Source organism: Osmerus mordax, chromosome 11 (genome assembly GCF_038355195.1).
Source record: "Osmerus mordax isolate fOsmMor3 chromosome 11, fOsmMor3.pri, whole genome shotgun sequence".
Taxonomy (NCBI): Eukaryota; Metazoa; Chordata; class Actinopteri; order Osmeriformes; family Osmeridae; genus Osmerus; species Osmerus mordax.
This window is the reverse complement of record NC_090060.1, coordinates 15,719,004-15,737,227: the sequence shown is the minus strand read 5'-3', so window position 1 is coordinate 15,737,227 and position 18,224 is coordinate 15,719,004. Positions and strand designations below refer to the sequence as shown.

Sequence of the window (18,224 nt, the reverse complement as noted above, 5' to 3'; positions counted from 1 at the left end):
CAACCAACAATAGTTGTTGAAGTCGTTTTCTCTAAGAATTCCAGCTGACTTTTGATCAAGATGTCCTCACTGCAGGGTGAACTTGGGTCCATTGACAACCCGTTACGATTTCGTGACCAGGACTACGATGCACTACTGAAAGCATGCCTCAAGTCCCGTTCGCTGTTTTTCGACCCCACCTTTACCACTGACCAGAAATCCATCGGTATGCCCGTCGACCCTGACCCCAAAAAGGCGATCAAGTGGTTGCGACCCAAGGTAGGATATATATGAGACACAGTCAGGGGCTCTCATTTTGTTATGCCACCCAGTATCATATATGATCATATCCTTTATATCTTTTTCAAGGGTGGACTTGAATAGTTGTGTGGGAGTATACCGTTTATACCTGGGGTTGGAAACTGGCTGTTGTGCTTGAATGACAAGAACTAATCTGAGTCAAGGAGCATCAATAAACCCCTACAGAAGCAAGGCCAGGATAGTATGAAAATAGATACTGCAGTGACTTCTACATATCCTACAGGCAGAGAGTGCAGAGGTTCTAAAAACAGACATTTGCCTGACTTTTGCTCCAGTGTTTATGGTTAGAATGTGAGGGAACTGTTGAGAGAAGCAGGACCAAGAATTCCGGCGTTAATAAACTTGTGTGGGTAGGGTTGTCGTTTTTATCACATCCTGACCCCATTATCTTTGCAGGAGATCAGTCCGAATGCTGTGTTTGTGGAGGGCAGTACAGACACCACTGATATTTGCCAAGGCCAGCTGGGTGAGTGTGTCAGTGTGAGAGAGAGTGTGTTTGTTTGTGTGTGTGTGTGTGTGTGTGTGTGTGTGTGTGTGTGTGTGTGTGGGTGTGTGTGTGTGTGTGTGAGATGCAAACACATGTGTGTGGGGCCTTCTGCCCTCCTCTCTCCTGCCTCCCTCGGGGTGAGGGAGAGTATTAAAGGTGCCCAGGGGACACCCGTCTCTTCAGCTAGAAACAATGATTTCAGTTGTCTGTAGCGCTGTTCAATCTGTTCTGTATTGGTGTTTGATGGTGAGAATGTTCTATTTGCTTGTTTGGGGGCGTTTTGCTCAACTGTGGGTCTGATCCTTGGGGGGTTGAGGGAGGGAAGTCAAGGGGTAGTTTCCAAGTACCCGAAACAGCTGGTTTTTGTTGAACAAGAATGTGTGTGTGTGTTTTATGTGTCTGTTAGTGTGTAACTTCTGAGTAAAAATCTTTTTCCAAGAACTGAATCTAGGTGCAGTCATTTCAAATAAAATCAGGTTTATAGTTAAAATGCTATGAAGTACTGCCAATGTTTTTGTGAAATAAGTAAGAATGGCAGTCCATTCTATAAGGTCAGTGTGATACTCATAATATGAGACTCGAAAAGAAGCAGTTTGTGTCTATGTCCTCCCCAGGTAACTGTTGGCTCCTGGCTGCCTTGTCCTGTCTCACCATGCACCCCCAGCTCTTTGCCAAGGTGGTACCACCCGATCAAAGCCTGACTGAATCCTATGCTGGCATCTTCCATTTTAGGGTAAGGGTGATTAGCAGCAAAAAACAGAATTTTGTGTACAAAATAGTTTTGAATAATAGGTTTATTATGTGGAGATGTAGATACACATAAGCAGACAGATTGTGAGAAATGTTCAAGATACATGCAAAGGGAATGGAAGTGTTCTGTGGTGTTTTGTGGTGTTTTGTGGTGTTTTGTTGTGTTTTGTGGTGTTTTGTGGTTTTCTGTGGTGTTTTGTTGTGTTTTGTGGTGTTTTGTGGTGTTTTGTGGTGTTTCGTGGTGTTTTGTGGTGTGTGTGTGGGGTTTTGTGATGTGTGTGGTGTTTTGTGGTGTGTGTGGGGTTTTGTGGTGTGTGTGGATGGTGAGGGGGGGTTGTAATAAGGCCCAGATAAATAGCTAGTCTAGATGTACTGAGGTGTAATTACTCCCCCCCCCCCTCTCTCCCTCACTAACGAGGGAGGTACCTAATTATCCCCCCCCCCCCTCCCCACACACAGCTACTCAAACAGCTGGGACTCGTATATACGCCCACTCATGTAGTCACACAACCCGCCACGCCTTCCCATAACCCCCTCACTGCCTCACCATAACACAGCCTCTTGGTAAACATCCTAATGGTTGTGCCTGCTCAGCTGCACACTTGCTTCTCTCTGCTGCTGTGCGCATCACATCCCTTTCACACATGCAGACACCCCCCCCCCTCCCCCCTCCCCCGCCCGACGCCACTCTTTAGGCTTGTCATCTTTGCTTCTTCATCGATTGTTATCAGCGAGGACCCCTGCAGGGCATGTTGGTTCAAATCTGATCAGAACGTATTGTTGAAAATAACGTTACAATAACATCACAACGAAGGAATGACTGATGAGCTACGATAAAAGTTTATCGCCTGTTTTGCACATATTAACTTCTGTGCTCGTTACTGTCTCAGGTTTCCGTGTTGTTTCGTGTCTGTTCGGGGATCAGACCCAGCAGGACACAGCATGTCCACTGATCGCTCTGAGAGGGAACAGCATACAGAAGCACCAAGGCAGACAGATCAGAGATTAGAGACTTAATTAAACCATCATGATGTTGAGAGAGAAAACAAAAGCAGTCAAGAACAAAGTCTGGGGTGTTTTTATATTTATCAAATGAAGAAAGATTTGTCGATTAGTTTGTGCGCATTGCCTAGTTTGTGCTTGTTCTTTGCTTTTGAAGGAAAGATTGGCGAGGGCCGGTTCAGTATAGGGTGAGAAGTGATTGAGGGTGGACGTGAATGTGGTCCAGACACGTATATCATACCTCAATGGCTCACTTCAATGAAAGACAAGGACACACAGAATGCAGGCCTGTCGCTACCTGCCCACTGCTGTGCACATGCACTCACAGGACAGTACACAGCTACTTGTGAACAGCCACTAATGTCCAGTCCAGGCTGGAGTCCCTGTCTCTCTCTCTCTCTCTCTCTCTCTCTCTCTCTCTCTCTCTCTCTCTCTCTCTCTCTCTCTCTCTCTCTCTCTCTCTCTCTCTCTCTCTCTCTCTCTCTCTATCTCTCTCTCTCTCTCTCTCTCTGTCTGTCTCCCTCTCTCTCTCTCTCTCTCTCTCTCTCTCTCTCTCTCTCTCTCTCTCTCTCTCTCTCTCTCAGCGTCATTCCAACTCGACACTCCCTGTTCCCCTCCCTGGCTTCTCTCACCTCCTCATCCTCCTCTTCGCCTCCTCCCTGTGTTCCTCTGCAGTTCTGGCAGTATGGTGAGTGGGTGGAGGTGGTGGTGGATGACAAGCTGCCAGTGCGTGGAGACCGTCTGCTGTTTGGATACTCTTGCACCCGGGATGAGTTCTGGAGCGCCCTGCTGGAGAAGGCCTACGCCAAGTCAGTCTGCGGCATATGTGTCTGTGTGTGTAATGTCTAACATCACCCATCTAAGTCAGGTGGCTAACCGCTTAGGGAATCGGGCTAGTAATCTGAAGCTTGCCAGTTCGATTCCCGGCCGTGCCAAATTATGTTGTGTCCTTGGGTAAGGCACTTCACCCTACTTGCCTTGGGGGGAATGTCCCTGTACTTACTGTAAGTCGCTCTGGATAAGAGCGTCTGCTAAATGACTAAATGTAAATGTACATGCTGAGGCCCTCACACCGTGTCCCTTTCATGATGAACTGTCACCGTGTGTATGTGTGTGTGCAGACTGATTGGTTCCTACGCCAGTCTGAAGGGGGGTAACATCTCTGAGGGCATGGAGGATTTTACAGGGGGAATAGCCAGCTCCCTCCACACCTCCACCCGCACCCCCCCGGTCCTCTGGAGAGCCCTGCACGGGGCCCTGGGGCGCGGGAGTCTGCTCAGCTGCTTCATACATGTGGGTACACACACACACACACACAGGTACACACATACATACACATAGGTACACACACACAGGTACACACACAGGTACACACACACACACACATAGGTACACACACACACACACACACACAGGAACGCACACACACAGGTACACAAACACACCCAGGTACATGCACACACTGAAGTACACGCACACATGCCCAGGCATACACACACACTGATACACACACACATATCAAAGTACAAAAACACACACCCAGGCACACACAAATAAAAAAAAACAAGTGTACGTACAGGTAAAGTACACATGCACACCCACACATTGCTTACTACTTTGGGTCTTCTATCTACAGGCGAGCAACGTGCGGGAGGTTGGCACGGTGACCACAGAGGGACTGGTGAAAGGCCATGCGTACGCCATCACAGACACAGACGTGGTGAGTAGCAGACCGGACCAGGCTGAGCTCCACTGCTCGACACAGCACCACCCCACCTCTGTGTGCGCTGACTGGGAGAGGGACTGGGAGGCATTGTGGCCATCTTTGTTGTGTTTGTGCTCCAGGTGAAGAAGAAGACAGCAGGTGATGTTCTCCTGCTGAGACTGAGAAATCCCTGGGGCTTCGTCGAGTACAGTGGGGCCTGGAGTGACAGGTGAGGAGATCTGTCTGTGTGTGTATGTGTGCTGTGTGTGTGTGTATCCTTTTTCAGTCATCTCTGGTGTGCGTGTGTGTGTGTCCTTGCAGATCTAAAGACTGGGATGATGTAGACCGTGCAGAGATAACCAGGCTGAAACTGAAGAAGACCGAGGATGGAGAATTCTGGTAGGGAGAAATAGACACGGAGGCATTTAAACTGTAGGTTTCACACCTACAGCGCCAGCCCAGTGTCCTTGAGCCTCCTGAGTGTGTGTGTGTGTGTGATGTGTCTGTGTAATGTGTGTGTGTGTAATGTGTAATGTGTGTGTGTGTGATGTGTCTGTGTAATGTGTGTGTGTGTGATGTGTAATGTGTGTGTGTGTGTGTGTGTGTGTCTGTGTGGTGTGTGTGATGTGTCTGTGTAATGTGTGTGTGTGATGTGTCTGTGTAATGTGTGTGTGTGTGTGTGCATCAGGATCAGTACAGAGGATTTCACTAAGCTGTTTGACACAGTGGAGCTGTGCAGCATGAACCCAGACTCTCTGGCTGAGGGGGAACCGCTCTCCGCTGCCTGGACCCTCAGCTCCCACAAAGGATCCTGGGTACCAGGAAGCACCGCAGGGGGCAGCCGCCGATTCCGCCGTGAGTGTGTGTTTGTGTGTATGTGTATGTCCATGTGTGTTGGTGTTGGTGTCTGTGGGTGTGGCTGTCGCAGTGTCAACACAGGCAGTCTTTCGTTACCATATATTTAGTTTTAGCAACTGTTATCTCAGCCCTCTAGCCTACTTAACGGTACTCTCTCTCTCTCTCTCCTTCTCTCTTTGTCTCTCTCCCCCTCTCTCCTTCTCTCTCTCTCTTTGTCTCTGTCCCCCTCTCTCTCTCTCCTTCTCTCTCTCTTTGTCTCTCCTTCCCTCTGTCCAGGATCGTTCTGTAAGAACCCCCAGTTCCAGCTAGTTCTCTCTGAGCAGGACAAGATGGATGACGAGGACGAGGTGGAGGAGGAGGAGGACGCCGACGGCGAGGAGGACGAGGTTCCTGCGGAGCTGACTCCAGAGGAGAAGACGGCCGCGGAGAAGCTGAAAGAGAAGGGCAAGCACTGCACCGTGCTGCTGGAGCTTCTGCAGAAGGACAGGAGGCTGAATAACAACGTCAACTTCCTCTACATCTCCTTCCACGTCTACAGGGTGAGAGAGGGGAGGAGAGAGGGACACACAGAGGGGGGAGGGTGGAGGAGAGAGGGACACACAGAGGGAGGAGGGTGGAGGAGAGAGGGACACACAGAGGGAGGAGGGTGGAGGAGAGAGGGGAGGAGAGAGGGACACACAGAGGGAGGAGGGTGGAGGAGAGAGGGACACACAGAGGGAGGAGGGTGGAGGAGAGAGGGACACACAGAGGGAGGAGGGTGGAGGAGAGAGGGACACACAGAGGGAGGAGGGTGGAGGAGAGAGGGGAGGAGAGAGGGACACACAGAGGGAGGAGGGTGGAGGAGAGAGGGACACACAGAGGGAGGAGGGTGGAGGAGAGAGGTACACACAGAGGGAGGAGGGTGGAGGAGAGAGGGACACACAGAGGGAGGAGGGTGGAGGAGAGAGGGACACACAGAGGGAGGAGGGTGGAGGAGAGAGGGACACACAGAGGGAGGAGGGTGGAGGAGAGAGGGACACACAGAGGGAGGAGGGTGGAGGAGAGAGGGACACACAGAGGGAGGAGGGTGGAGGAGAGAGGGACACACAGAGGGAGGAGGGTGGAGGAGAGAGGGACACACAGAGGGAGGAGGGTGGAGGAGAGAGGGACACACAGAGGGAGGAGGGTGGAGGAGAGAGGGACACACAGAGGGAGGAGGGTGGAGGAGAGAGGGACACACAGAGGGAGGAGGGTGGAGGAGAGAGGGACACACAGAGGGAGGAGGGTGGAGCTGGTCGATGACACACCCTTGCTTCATTCTAAGTTTTTCTTCTCGTTGCAGGTTCCTCCTGAGGTGAGCGTCTTTCTGAGAACCGACTCAGTACCACTCAGTAGCCACATCAGAACCATCTCAGTACCACTCAGTATCCACATCAGATTTCTGACCCGGTCCCTGCCGCACTGCCTCCCTGCTCCCTGCCTCCCTGCTCCCTGCCTCCCTGCCCTCCTGCCTCCCTGCCTCCCTGCCCTCCTGCCTCCCTGCCTCCCTGCTCCCTGTCCTGCTTAGATGGAGGGTCTGTGTCTGGACCAGAACTTCTTCTCCAGCCAGAAGCCTATTGCTCGTTCTGGGAAGTACCGGGCTCTCAGGTACCACCTACCCCAGTCTCAGAACCCTCTGTTGCTTCTGACAGGAACTGTCCTCATTGTGCTAACTTCATTTCATAAACCACTGCTCAGTTGTTAGTTATATTGTATGCTACAGTGGGATGTTGACAGCACATGTCAAGTTTATTAAACCATAACAGTTTTGCTGTTACGTTACTGTTTGTGTGTGTGTGGTCTGGGCCTGTGTCAGGGGTGTGTGGAGGAGGGTGAAACTGGACCCGGGTCACTACGTCATCGTAGCGTCCACCTACAGACCCAACCAGCCTGGGGAGTTCTTCCTTCGGATCTTCTCCAAGATAGGCAACACCCTGGGGTAGGCTGGGGTGACCCTGGGGTGGGCTGGGGTGACCCTGGGGTAGGCTGGGGTGAGCCTGGGGTAGGCTGGGGTGACCCTGGGGTGGGCTGGGGTGACCCTGGGGTAGGCTGGGGTGAGCCTGGGGTAGGCTGGGGTGACCCTGGGGTGGGCTGGGGTGAGCCTGGGGTAGGCTGGGGTGACCCTGGGGTAGGCTGGGGTGACCCTGGGGTAGGCTGGGGTGACCCTGGGGTGGGCTGGGGTGACCTGGGGTGGGCTGGGGTGACCCTGGGGTAGGCTGGGGTGACCCTGGGGTGGGCTGGGGTGACCCTGGGGTGGGCTGGGGCGACCTGGGGTAGGCTGGGGTGACCCTGGGGTAGGCTGGGGTGACCCTGGGGTAGGCTGGGGTGACCCTGGGGTGGGCCTGGGTTAGGTCTGGGGTAGAGTAGTTTGTGGGGTGGGACCAGCACAATGTGCATCTAGATGTTGTGTTTTATTGCTGTGATATAGTCCTAGGTAGGTGTTTTAACGGATGTGGAATAATGACAAGGTCATGTGTTCCAGGACCAATGACTTCACCTGCACTTCTGAGTTACTCATGGTGAGTCGAACCACACTGACTCCTTCCTAAAAAACCCACCATTCACCAGGGTCCCTCAATTACAATTGTGTGTGTGTGTGTCCTTCTCTCAGGCTGATCCTGGCATTTTTAAACCTGTCTTGCCTGAGGATCGCAGGAGAGTGCAGAAGACTTTTAAAGAGGTGGCTGGACCGGTGAGGATTCTCCTGGTTATCTCAATCTCAGAGCAACTGGCCTACAACCACATCAGTCCTGCATCTGTAGAGAAGGTCTTGTTTCTGTCACCCATGACAGTAACACCCACTGTGTCTTTACATGGCAGGACAACCGGCTGAACACGAAGGAATTAATGGAACTGGTAAACTCAGGTAAGGAATACTGTTCATTTATGATTTATTTTATAGAGCGTTCATTCAGAATCAATGCATTTAAAATGTATAAAATACCACAATATGATAGTATTTGATTTCAATGCTGTAAAAAAAAAAGGATATTTGTATACTGCAGTACCGGTGACGACCACTAGATGGGAGCAGGTAGGCGCAAGTTTCCTCCATGTTCCTCTACGCGAGGACTTGAGGTCATTTGTCTAGACAAGATCTCATGGTTTACACAGTACTGGTTACAGACTGGCTAAGTTTTATTTATATAAATAGAGGTAACTATACATAAAAAAATGGGCAAACTACGTTTAAGCGATAACTATAAGAAAGAGTTTGCAAACAAGTAAAAATGCTTTTTCATAATGTTTTCTCACTTGACGTCGCTATGAAGAGGTTTGAGTTTAATGCGTTCAATTTCAACCTCACAGTGGTTTTTTCTTTTTATGAATCATTAGCTGGTAACTGATTTTGCAGTAACCTACACAGTTGCCAAGGCCATTGAATACCTGTGTGCTCCCTCTCTCTCAGTCCTGGAGAAGGACTACGAGATCCCTCTGGAGACATGCAGGCAGATCATCTTTGGAGAACATGTATCTTTTAGTTCAGCCACAGTCACAACTCACTAGATCTTGATCTCAGTTACTGTCAGTCCGAGACTCTGTACTGTTCTCCCGTGTCCACTTCCCCTTCCCCCCCACACTTCTGTGTCTCCGTCTGCCTCTCTCTATCCCTCTCCACGATGAGGATCCCTAACCCTGTTACCAGACTGAAGGACGTGGGACTCTCACCAGTGAGCAGACAGAATCTCTGCTGTCTTTCCTTCGTGGTTTGCAGGTAGGAGTGTGTGTGTGTTTATGTCTCTCTCTCTCTCTCTCTCTCTCTCTCTCTCTCTCTCTCTCTCTCTCTCTCTCTCTCTCTCTCTCTGTAATGGAGTCTGTTTTTCCATTTTATCATCTAACCCTCCTTTCTCATTCCCTCTCTCTCTCTCTCTATCTCTCTCTCTCTCACCTTCTCAGTCCATCTTTTTCCAGTATGATGAGGACTCTTCAGGGACAATGAGCCCTTTTGAGCTCAATTTGGCCCTTGAGGCTGCTGGTGCGTATCTGCTAATCTATACTTCATTAACCTAGATTTAGGTACCTTGCTCAAGGGCACAATGGTGGAGTTCTTTGAAGAACTGGTACCACTATTGATGGCAATTATCTCCTATCCCTCTCATCCCCTCCCGTCCCCTCTCCTCTCCCCCTCTCCTCCTCTACTATCCCTTTCCTCTCCTCTCCTTTGCTCTCCTTCCCTCCCCTCCTCTCCTCTCCTCCCTCCTCTCCTCTCCTCAGGTGTCAGATGTGATGGCCTGGTCCTCCAGATGTTGTGGGAGAGGTTCGGTTCTGGGGATCTCCAGCTGCCTTTCTACGGCTTTGTGTCCTGCGTCACCAGGCTGCGCAAGCTGTTTGGTACACACACACACAAACACACACCCAAACACACACCCACACACACAAACAACTGTCCCTCTGTGTCATTTCTTTATGAAGGTGTCATTGAATTAAGTTATTGTACCATCTTGTTCAGTGCATTTTGTTTCACCTTCCCAGCTCTGTATGAGTCAGAAAGCAGCCAAGAGGTGAAAGGCAGAGGGATCAACACTGTGAGTCAACTCGTATTTTACCATGGTTGTATCTCAGATATGGCAACTCCCACTTCTCTACAATAGAACTTGATGTAAAACTGCATGTCTGGAGGTTTGTTGAAGTTCTTTATATGTTATGAAGATATGTTCTTTTGACCCCAAAAGTAACACTCAGTCCCTTCCTCCATCTGCTGCTTCACAGTGGCTGCTCCAGCTCCTGCCCCTGTGAACCCTCGCCAGGAAAACAGGGTCTCCATCAGGAAGCAGCAGGGGCTGTCTGGCTGGCTAGGACCAAAGCAGCGTCATGGCTCCATCTACGCCATGGCTGTAACCACACACGCATACAGTCACACACACACGCACACACGCATGCATGTGCAAATGGGCACGCTCTTGTTCCTGCACAGACACACAGCGCAAACAGGCAGTGAAATGCACACCCTTACATAACACACACATACACACACATAATAGCCCCTTGGCCCCTGTCACTATGCAATACCCGCAGCCTCAGCCTTTGTCACGCTAGCTGTTTCTCCTCAGAATCACTTCCTCCCAGGAGCCTGTGTGGACGAGGACCTCCTGGTTTGTTCTGTCTCTGGTGTAGTTCCTTTCTACGTTACGGGCTTCATTTTCACTTCATAACGGTGCCTTAAGAAAACATGTAGCTTTAACCTTTGTGCTTTGGTCCTGTTCGGTCTGGTTCTTCTGGCTATTTGTGTTTATCAGTATTTACATGAATAGCATTCTGACACCTGTAAATTACATGTGTGTAACGAGGGAGGATTATAGTTCTTCTTCCTCCAATAAGGTGACTTTTTAACGTTGCACATGTGGCTTGTGTTGTGTAACACCATAAACGTAGCACCACATATCCAAAATAAAAATTGCAGCTGAAGATCTATTCCGAACCTAGAAATATCTGTATTCAAAAATATACTTCAGCCACCTCAGTGTACCCACATGTGCGCGCGCACACACACACACACACAGTGAGCACGGCCCACCCTGGTGAGGGTGTGAGGGTGAAGGCTCAGCAGCGCTGCACGCATCCTCTCTATTCTTATCACACTGACGCCACGTACAGCGTCAACACGCACTCGCCCCCTTCTCTGCTACGTTCTCTTCCTCCCTCCCTCCATCCCTCCATCCTTCCATCCCTCCCTCCTGCTCTCTCTAGTAACTGTCTCAGGCTCATAATCTGCCTCCTCCCTCTGTTACGCTGCTCTCGTAGTCGCACACACACACACTCACTCGCATTGCTCTTGTCCTTTCTCTCGGTGCTTCTATAAATAGATCCTTTGCTCACACACCGCTTCCTGCTCATCGTTAGGTGACTACACCCAGGTTGCCCTCGGCAACCGTACATCCACCTCAGGACGGAGGGTACGAGAGAGGTGTAGGAAAAGAGGAAGACGGATATGATAGATGTGTATCATCCTTTGCTAGACCTTTTACAATATATCTTTGATTCTCAACTGACATCCTTCCTCTCCTCTCTCTTTTTCTACCCCTTCTGTGCGACATTCCCTATCCTCTTTTTGCATCGTTTTGCCTCCATCCCTGTCTTTCAACAGTAGGCCTTCAATGTTTACTCCTTTACGGGAGCCTTTATTGGATGTGCTCAAGCCTTCGGCGAGCACAACCATTGTTCTCTCACATCAGGGGCGTAGCCACGGGTAGGACTGGGTAGGCACAGGCCTACCCAATTTGTTCTAAAAACGAAAATATCTCCCAAAAATTATGCACCGGGTGCACATCGCAAAGTAAATAAGTAAAAACAATTATTATTTATTTCCCCACCCCTAAGGATCCCTCAGTATTTGGACTACATAGACAACATTGGTGTCAAAAGGTTCGTCTTGTTAGCGATTGCGTTGCTTGTATTTTTATTTATGTTCCGTTGCACGTTTTTTTGTGGCAAAAAGTGCTTTGTGTGGCACAAAGGAACTCAGTGCTAGACTAACATCACAACGTCATCAGACGTTAGCAACGACGCATAGATACGATGTTCTAGTAAGACCATACGATATCAGCGAGCCCTCAGCATTACTACCGTAGCTAAAAGTCTAGGAAAATTGAGGCTACTTTTTGCTAGGTACCTTCTTATTATCTTAATCTGCTGGACAAGTGGATTTCCCCTTCGTTCTTTTGGTGAGCAGTCTTACGAACTCTACTGACTCTACTTATTTAGCACTAACGTTGCTACCTGCATATACCTAGCTTACAGCTGGTAGCTGTGCTCCGTTTTGCTCCTAGATTCAGACCTAGCCCCTGTAAATTGTAGAGCTAGCTAACTACTAGACTTTTTCTGTGTGGGAATCGCAGGAACTAACCAGTCGAAGGGCATACAAAAATACAGGAGCACACCCCACAATTTCCCACGAAATTGTACCCTCTCTAGTTTCTTCTTCTAATCTCACTCAATGTCATTCTCTGACATCAACCACGCACCCCAACCACCCCTCCTCCAACTGACCTCTCTGAGGTGTGGCGCCTTCTCAGGTATCGCTTTGACTTGTCCAACAGAGATCACAAGGCTCCAGGGACCTAATACAGGTATCCAAGGGTGTGCCAAAGAGCCCCGTTTAAATAAACACACCCAAGTGCCATCTGAACGGAGTGATATGTCTACGGGTATGACACAGCTCTGCGTCATCCACAGCAGAGGATTTGTATGTACACCAAATGTATACTTTAGTATTTCCCGCTCTCTATATGTCACACCTGTGATATGCATCCCCCCCCCTCTTCTCCCCTCCGCTCTCTCCTCTTCAGGCTACCTGTGGGAGGCTATGATGCTTTGACAGTCAGGCTTGGCATCTGTTACTAGAGGTGCTGGTATTTTTGTGCCACGGTGTCAGGGGTGGCTTCAGGAATAGTGTTGCCTGGAGTTGTAGTGTAGTGTGTGGGAAGATGTCCAATGTATACAACCTTGGAGACTGAAGTGTGGGGGGTGGGGGGAATGCCAAATTAAGCTGCCAAGATATAAATTTAGCTCAGGCTCATTCACTCACGCATAACATTGATGAATGCAGCGTTATCTGAGACGTCAGAGATGGGGCATTTAAAGATGCGTGTTTATGTGTGACGGCAAAGGGATGGCTTTGACGGGACGAGGTGACAGGAGGGATATTTCAAGATGCAGAGGAGTGGATTCACAATTTTGTTACGCCTCTTCGACTCTCTGTCCTCTGTCTGTCATCAGTGTTGTTATTTATCTGCCCAATGGTCACATAGGGCAATAGCAGCTTGCAGTAGATTAGACTGTGATAGTGCCATGTGTGTCACAGTGACTAGTAAATGAAGCTACAATCAATGGGTAAATGTCAAGCGGACGTAACAGTGTGTTAGTCAAGGAACGGGTCATTGATTCCTCCACACACATTCCACGGAAGTAAAGTTCGGAGAAGATGATGTGTGCTCTATTATGACCAACCCACAAAACTTTGAAGACACGTCACCAATGTTTTCATTTGACATTTGCTCTCTACCTATCTGTTTGTCTACCTATCTACCCATCCATCCATTTGTTAATGTCCCCTAACCAACATTATTGGTCAGCTGATCAGGTATGTAAGGTCGAAGTAGCAAGTTGGGGCTGATCCAGGCAGAAAGGTAGCCTGCCACAATCCCTTGAGTCGTGCACCTCTGCTTTGAAGTGACAGACCTGTCACATCAGCTTAGCTATTCTAGGTCATATGTGTGCTGTAATGTGGCTTCTATACCTGAATAAGCATTAGTTTGTTCAAGGGGAGTGTGGGGAGTGAAGGGGTTTGGAACAGAGGGTGTGTGGGGGTGAGGAGGGGTGAGGAACAAGGAGTGAATGGGTGAGGAACAGAGGGTGTGTGGGGGTGAGGAGGGGTGAGGAACAATGAGTAAAGGGGTGAGGAACAGAGGGTGTGTGGGGGTGAGGAGGGGTGAGGAACAAGGAGTGAAGGGGTGAAGAACAGAGGGTGTGTGGGGGTGAGGAACAATGAGTGAAGGGGTGAGGAACAGAGGGTGTGTGGGGGTGAGGAGGGGAGAGGAACAAGGAGTGAAGGGGTGAGGAACAGAGGGTGTGTGGGGGTGAGGAACAAGGAGTGAAGGGGTGAGGAACAGAGGGTGTGTGGGGGTGAGGAGGGGAGAGGAACAATGAGTGAAGGGGTGAGGAGGGATAAGGAACAAGAAGTGTGGGGGTGAGGAGAGATAAGGAACAGAGTGTGGGGGTGAGGAGGGATAGGGAACAAGGAGTGTGGGGGTGAGGAGGGATAGGGAACAAGGAGTGTGGGGGTGAGGAGGGATAGGGAACAAGGAGTGTGGGGGTGAGGAGAGCTGAGGAACAGAGGGTGATGAGCAGAGGGAGTGTGTGGGTGGTACAGGGCGGTGACGGCACGGCTCAGGTGAGGGGAGCGAGGGACACGTGCAGGACTCACCCTCCTACTGTGGACAGAGACCTCACACTACCCCGCTCTCTCTGCCTGCCCCACTTTCTCTCATTTAATCTCCCTCGCCCATCTTCTCCCTACTTTCTCTCCCACTCACTCCCTTTCTTATCTCAAACTGGTCCGTGAAAAATCGTGCAGCCCCTTACATAAGTAGAAAGAGTATGGGGAGATGGAGGGTGAGAGGATTGTTGAAACAAAAACAGCCAGAAAGGCTGAGATAGGGTGAGTGGGGGGAATAATGAACTTGGCATTCTCAAACATCTCTCTCCCCCTCTCTCCCTTCTCTCTCTTTCTCCCCCTCACACTCCCTGACAATATACCTTCCTGTCTGGCAGTTGGCCTGTTAAAAGTCGGCTAGGCTCGACGCACTGCCTGAGTCATGATGAGCTGCAGACTACTAAAAGCCACCGACAGCATTTAAAACGTAGGCAACTAACTACCCTGTGTATGATACAATAGGACAATTCATACTCATTTTTGCCCTTTATGTGGAAGGCTAGGATTCACTAAGCAGAAACAAAGAATCCTAAAGAAATCACAAAAAGGATGCGGTCAGCTATTGTAGACAGAGATGTATTGCATGGTATTCCTATAGGGTTATGGCTCTGTGAAAATTCATAGATTTTGCTAATGACATCTATTTGTGCTCTCAGTCGAATAATTTTGGTACGGTTGTAGCCAGTAAACATATACTAAAAGAAATAAAGACAGTGACTAGTGTTGCCAGACAGTAGACTACCAGTTACACTGTGAAATATCTAGTTTAAGCAAAGGCACACACAAATCATCCTGTTATACAAAAGGATAAAACCACAACCCAGAAATATCTTCAGGGATATTGAGAAAAACTCCTCCAGTGCAGAAGCTGGGAAGCTGCCGTCATTGAGAACTGACGTGAAAGGTAAAACCAGAGTTCCTCTGGTTTGTCTGTTAACCACAGACACACACCCAGCCTCATAGAACGTTCCCCTCCAGGTTCCCTGCTCTGAGCCCGCCACAGGCTTCCACCTCGTGTCTGAACACTCAGACCACAGAGACGTTGAACGGGCAGGAGGAGGAACTAGGCACTTTATTTAGAGCAATAAGCTCTGCAACAATAAAGATTGTCTTTGCCACCATCTTGTTTGTTGTCCAAGTTCAACACAATACACACATCTGAAGGCGGGGATAGACAAATAGAGAAAAACTGTTTAATTTCGCTGCGATGAAAGTGTTTCCTGAGACATTGTGGAAAAAACCACTCCCTTCTTGTTGAAGAGAAACGAGCGAGTAAAAGGTATGACTATTTGAATAATTCTCACTTACAACACACTTCTTATATTTATATAAGCAGCAGTTAGACCTTTGTCCAAATAAGAAGTTGAGGAGTTTTAAGTGAAGAAGAAAGGCGAAATCAGTGGGTTAAGAGGTTTGATGGTTCTTCAAAGTTCAAAGTAGCCTACTCCAATAGTTCATGTTATACATGTTTTCTTTATTTCAGTTAATGCAAAACAGACAAGTGATGTTTGCTGAGGCAGGAAGAATAGGGCTTCCATTCTGCCAAAGGAGAAATACTGGATCGACAAGACCAGTAAGGAGGGAAATATTACAGGGGCAGACACTATCCCTTACTTTACAGACTACTTGACTGACTTTTTCTCTAATCACGGGGAAGGTAATGTTTCATGTGCTGGGTGGGAAGCAATTTAGGTCAAATTTCTCTCAGCAAAGTGGGGAAAGCCTGTGAGGGCTGTGTAATGTTGTTAGGGTAAGCAGTCAGAAGGAGTGTAAACAACACCAGGCTGAAGCAGGACGGGCCTAACCGTTGCCTGGTAACCAATATTTTGGGCAGGAAGACAAGGCACCCGTCCCGCCCCTGAAGGAAACATGGGCCGGCCTCATGATCTTGGTGCAATAGCCGCTTCCCGAAAATACACTAAGAGACGGGACAGACAAAATAAAGCACTCGTGGACATTAGATAATATTTGCTGTTTTGCACAAGATGCACAGATATGCCATGACACATGTATTGTGCAGAGACCTTTCAAATTCAGACAGTGGAGAAGACCAACACTATACGTTTTGGTTATTACTTACGTTACTATCACGACCATGTTTAGACACACAAGCACAGCAAAGGTTGAGGAAGTGGAGGAAGTTAAATGAGTGGCACGTTTAGTAGCTATTGTAAAATGTAAGGTCTTTTCTAAAAATGCAGGGCGTACTGTAGTCATGGATGTGTGTGAAAGCACGGCTTATTTGTCATAACAAACAAACCAAGCCAACAGGCAAATGAGAAAGTCTGGTTTCCAGGGTAGCTGTCGCAAAGGGTGATCTGCTTGTGAAAATGATCCCGGATATGATACCAAGGTTGCTGTGTTGACTTAAAGGCAGATTTAACGTAATGCATTTTACACTTTGTGCCATTAAGTTTCTTAGTTGGTCACCTGAGGATCTAGGCTAGTTATTTGAAGATGTGTTGTGTGTTCTCTGCAAGTAGCCTAGATGTTTGTAGCAAATGTTATCTGTAACGATACCATTCATTTCGCACGTGTTTAGTAAATGTATATTATTGTGCGAATCTAGCAATATACTGGAGGGCATTTATAATAAAATAACGAATTTGTATTCTTATCGACAACAATGCTATACATTTTCCTGTGCATTTGCTAATTGTTTTCGCCAAATAGTACAGTACAGTAGCATACGTTTCGCACAATAATAGTAAACTGAACTTAACTTGATATAGCTAGACTACCTGCTACAGTAGCTAGGCTAGTTTCATGGCTCGTAGTAGTAGTAGCAGTAGTAGTAGTCTAGCTATCTAGCCAGCTTGCTAGTTTAAAGTGTCTAGATAGAAAACTAGACTATACTTCTTGTGTTTAAAAAACGAGCTACCTACACTACGCTTACAATTATAAACTTGCGTAATCATGATTTTAAAAAATGCGTTACATTTGCAGCAACATTTGTTCTCCTTCTAAAAAGGAATCCAAACCATTTCTAAGGCCAGACACTCGCTATTCTTTCTGTTTTGTTGATACTGCTATGCCATGTCACTCAAAACTAGTTGCCATGGAGCCCAGTTGCTATGCAACAAAAACAAAAAAAGACCAACTTTGTACGTCCTTACGTCAGAGATAAAACGGCGTATCCAAGGCAACTAAACGCTGTATACACATGCAGCAGACTCGTGGCTAGGAGAGGTAGCACATGGTCCCACTTACTGTAGATTCATTTTTATGTTCGGTACTCTAATCATTGTTTAGTCGAGCAAAACGTTTTAAGATTGCCGCACAAAGTACACAGAAAAAGTATAGGAATGGGCGGTGTTTGGGATAACTGTGCTTGTGAATGTCAGTATTTCACAGTTTGTAGCTAAATGATCGTGTACTGCAATATTTCCATGTCTGACTTCGATTGTGCGTATGATCGAATATTAAGCATACGTAGTCAAAGTTAATGCATCCACCACACCAGTGTTTTATCTGTTGGATAAAACCCTTTACGTGTGTGGGATCCAGTAAATGAACCTAAACTACTCATGGATGTCCGGATTACTCATCTCGATTGAGCACAACAGAAGTTGCAGACAGTTCCGTCTATCCTCGTTGGTGACGTTGTATCGCTGACTAATTGTTGTTAGACATCAGTGTACCCGCCCCATGACATTTTGCAACATCTCAAATAACTTTAATTCATGATTCCACCATCCCATTTCCCCGCATATTATCTGTCTTTAGCCCCCTCACCTCCCTCTGCCAATTAGCCTAGGCAACGTAGAGGTTGGCTATTTCAATGAATCATTTTTCTGTTCGAATTCGAAAGGATAATGTTTGCAGTGACAGCAGAACTGCGACGAATTCCGTCATTGCTGCCCACTGTCCATGTTGGAATGCTGCTTCTCAAGCTGTTTACATATTTTCTGGTAAACGTTTTGGAGGGGGTAGAATAAAGAATAGGCTAAGTCTTGTTATTTTGAGACCTTACGAAAAGTGACAACAGAATCATTGACCAGCAACGCCCTCTAAGATTTGCACATCATATTGATGAAAAATACTCATGCTGCAGTGTTCTGACAGAGTTCAGTATTGGGCAAACACATGAACTGCATAGGCCTTAGGCTATGGTATTTAAATATTCAATACACATCTAACTATTACATGGCCAAATAAAACTCCAGCATCAT

At 48.1% G+C, this 18,224-nt stretch overlaps 1 protein-coding gene across 1 annotated transcript; it reads left to right on the top strand.

Annotated features, from left to right (window-relative positions):
• On the top strand, positions 1–10,532 carry capn12 (calpain 12). Its single transcript, XM_067246338.1, has 22 exons — positions 1–258; positions 697–766; positions 1,402–1,520; positions 3,215–3,348; positions 3,661–3,832; positions 4,176–4,259; positions 4,385–4,473; positions 4,566–4,643; positions 4,933–5,099; positions 5,379–5,641; positions 6,424–6,435; positions 6,649–6,728; positions 6,937–7,059; positions 7,603–7,639; positions 7,732–7,812; positions 7,941–7,986; positions 8,530–8,591; positions 8,767–8,835; positions 9,018–9,096; positions 9,336–9,452; positions 9,594–9,646; positions 9,831–10,532. Exons 1-22 carry the CDS (start codon positions 61–63, stop codon positions 9,855–9,857), a joined length of 2,160 nt encoding a protein of 719 aa, XP_067102439.1. The 5' UTR covers positions 1–60; the 3' UTR covers positions 9,858–10,532.
• Positions 10,533–18,224: the final 7,692 nt, after the last annotated feature.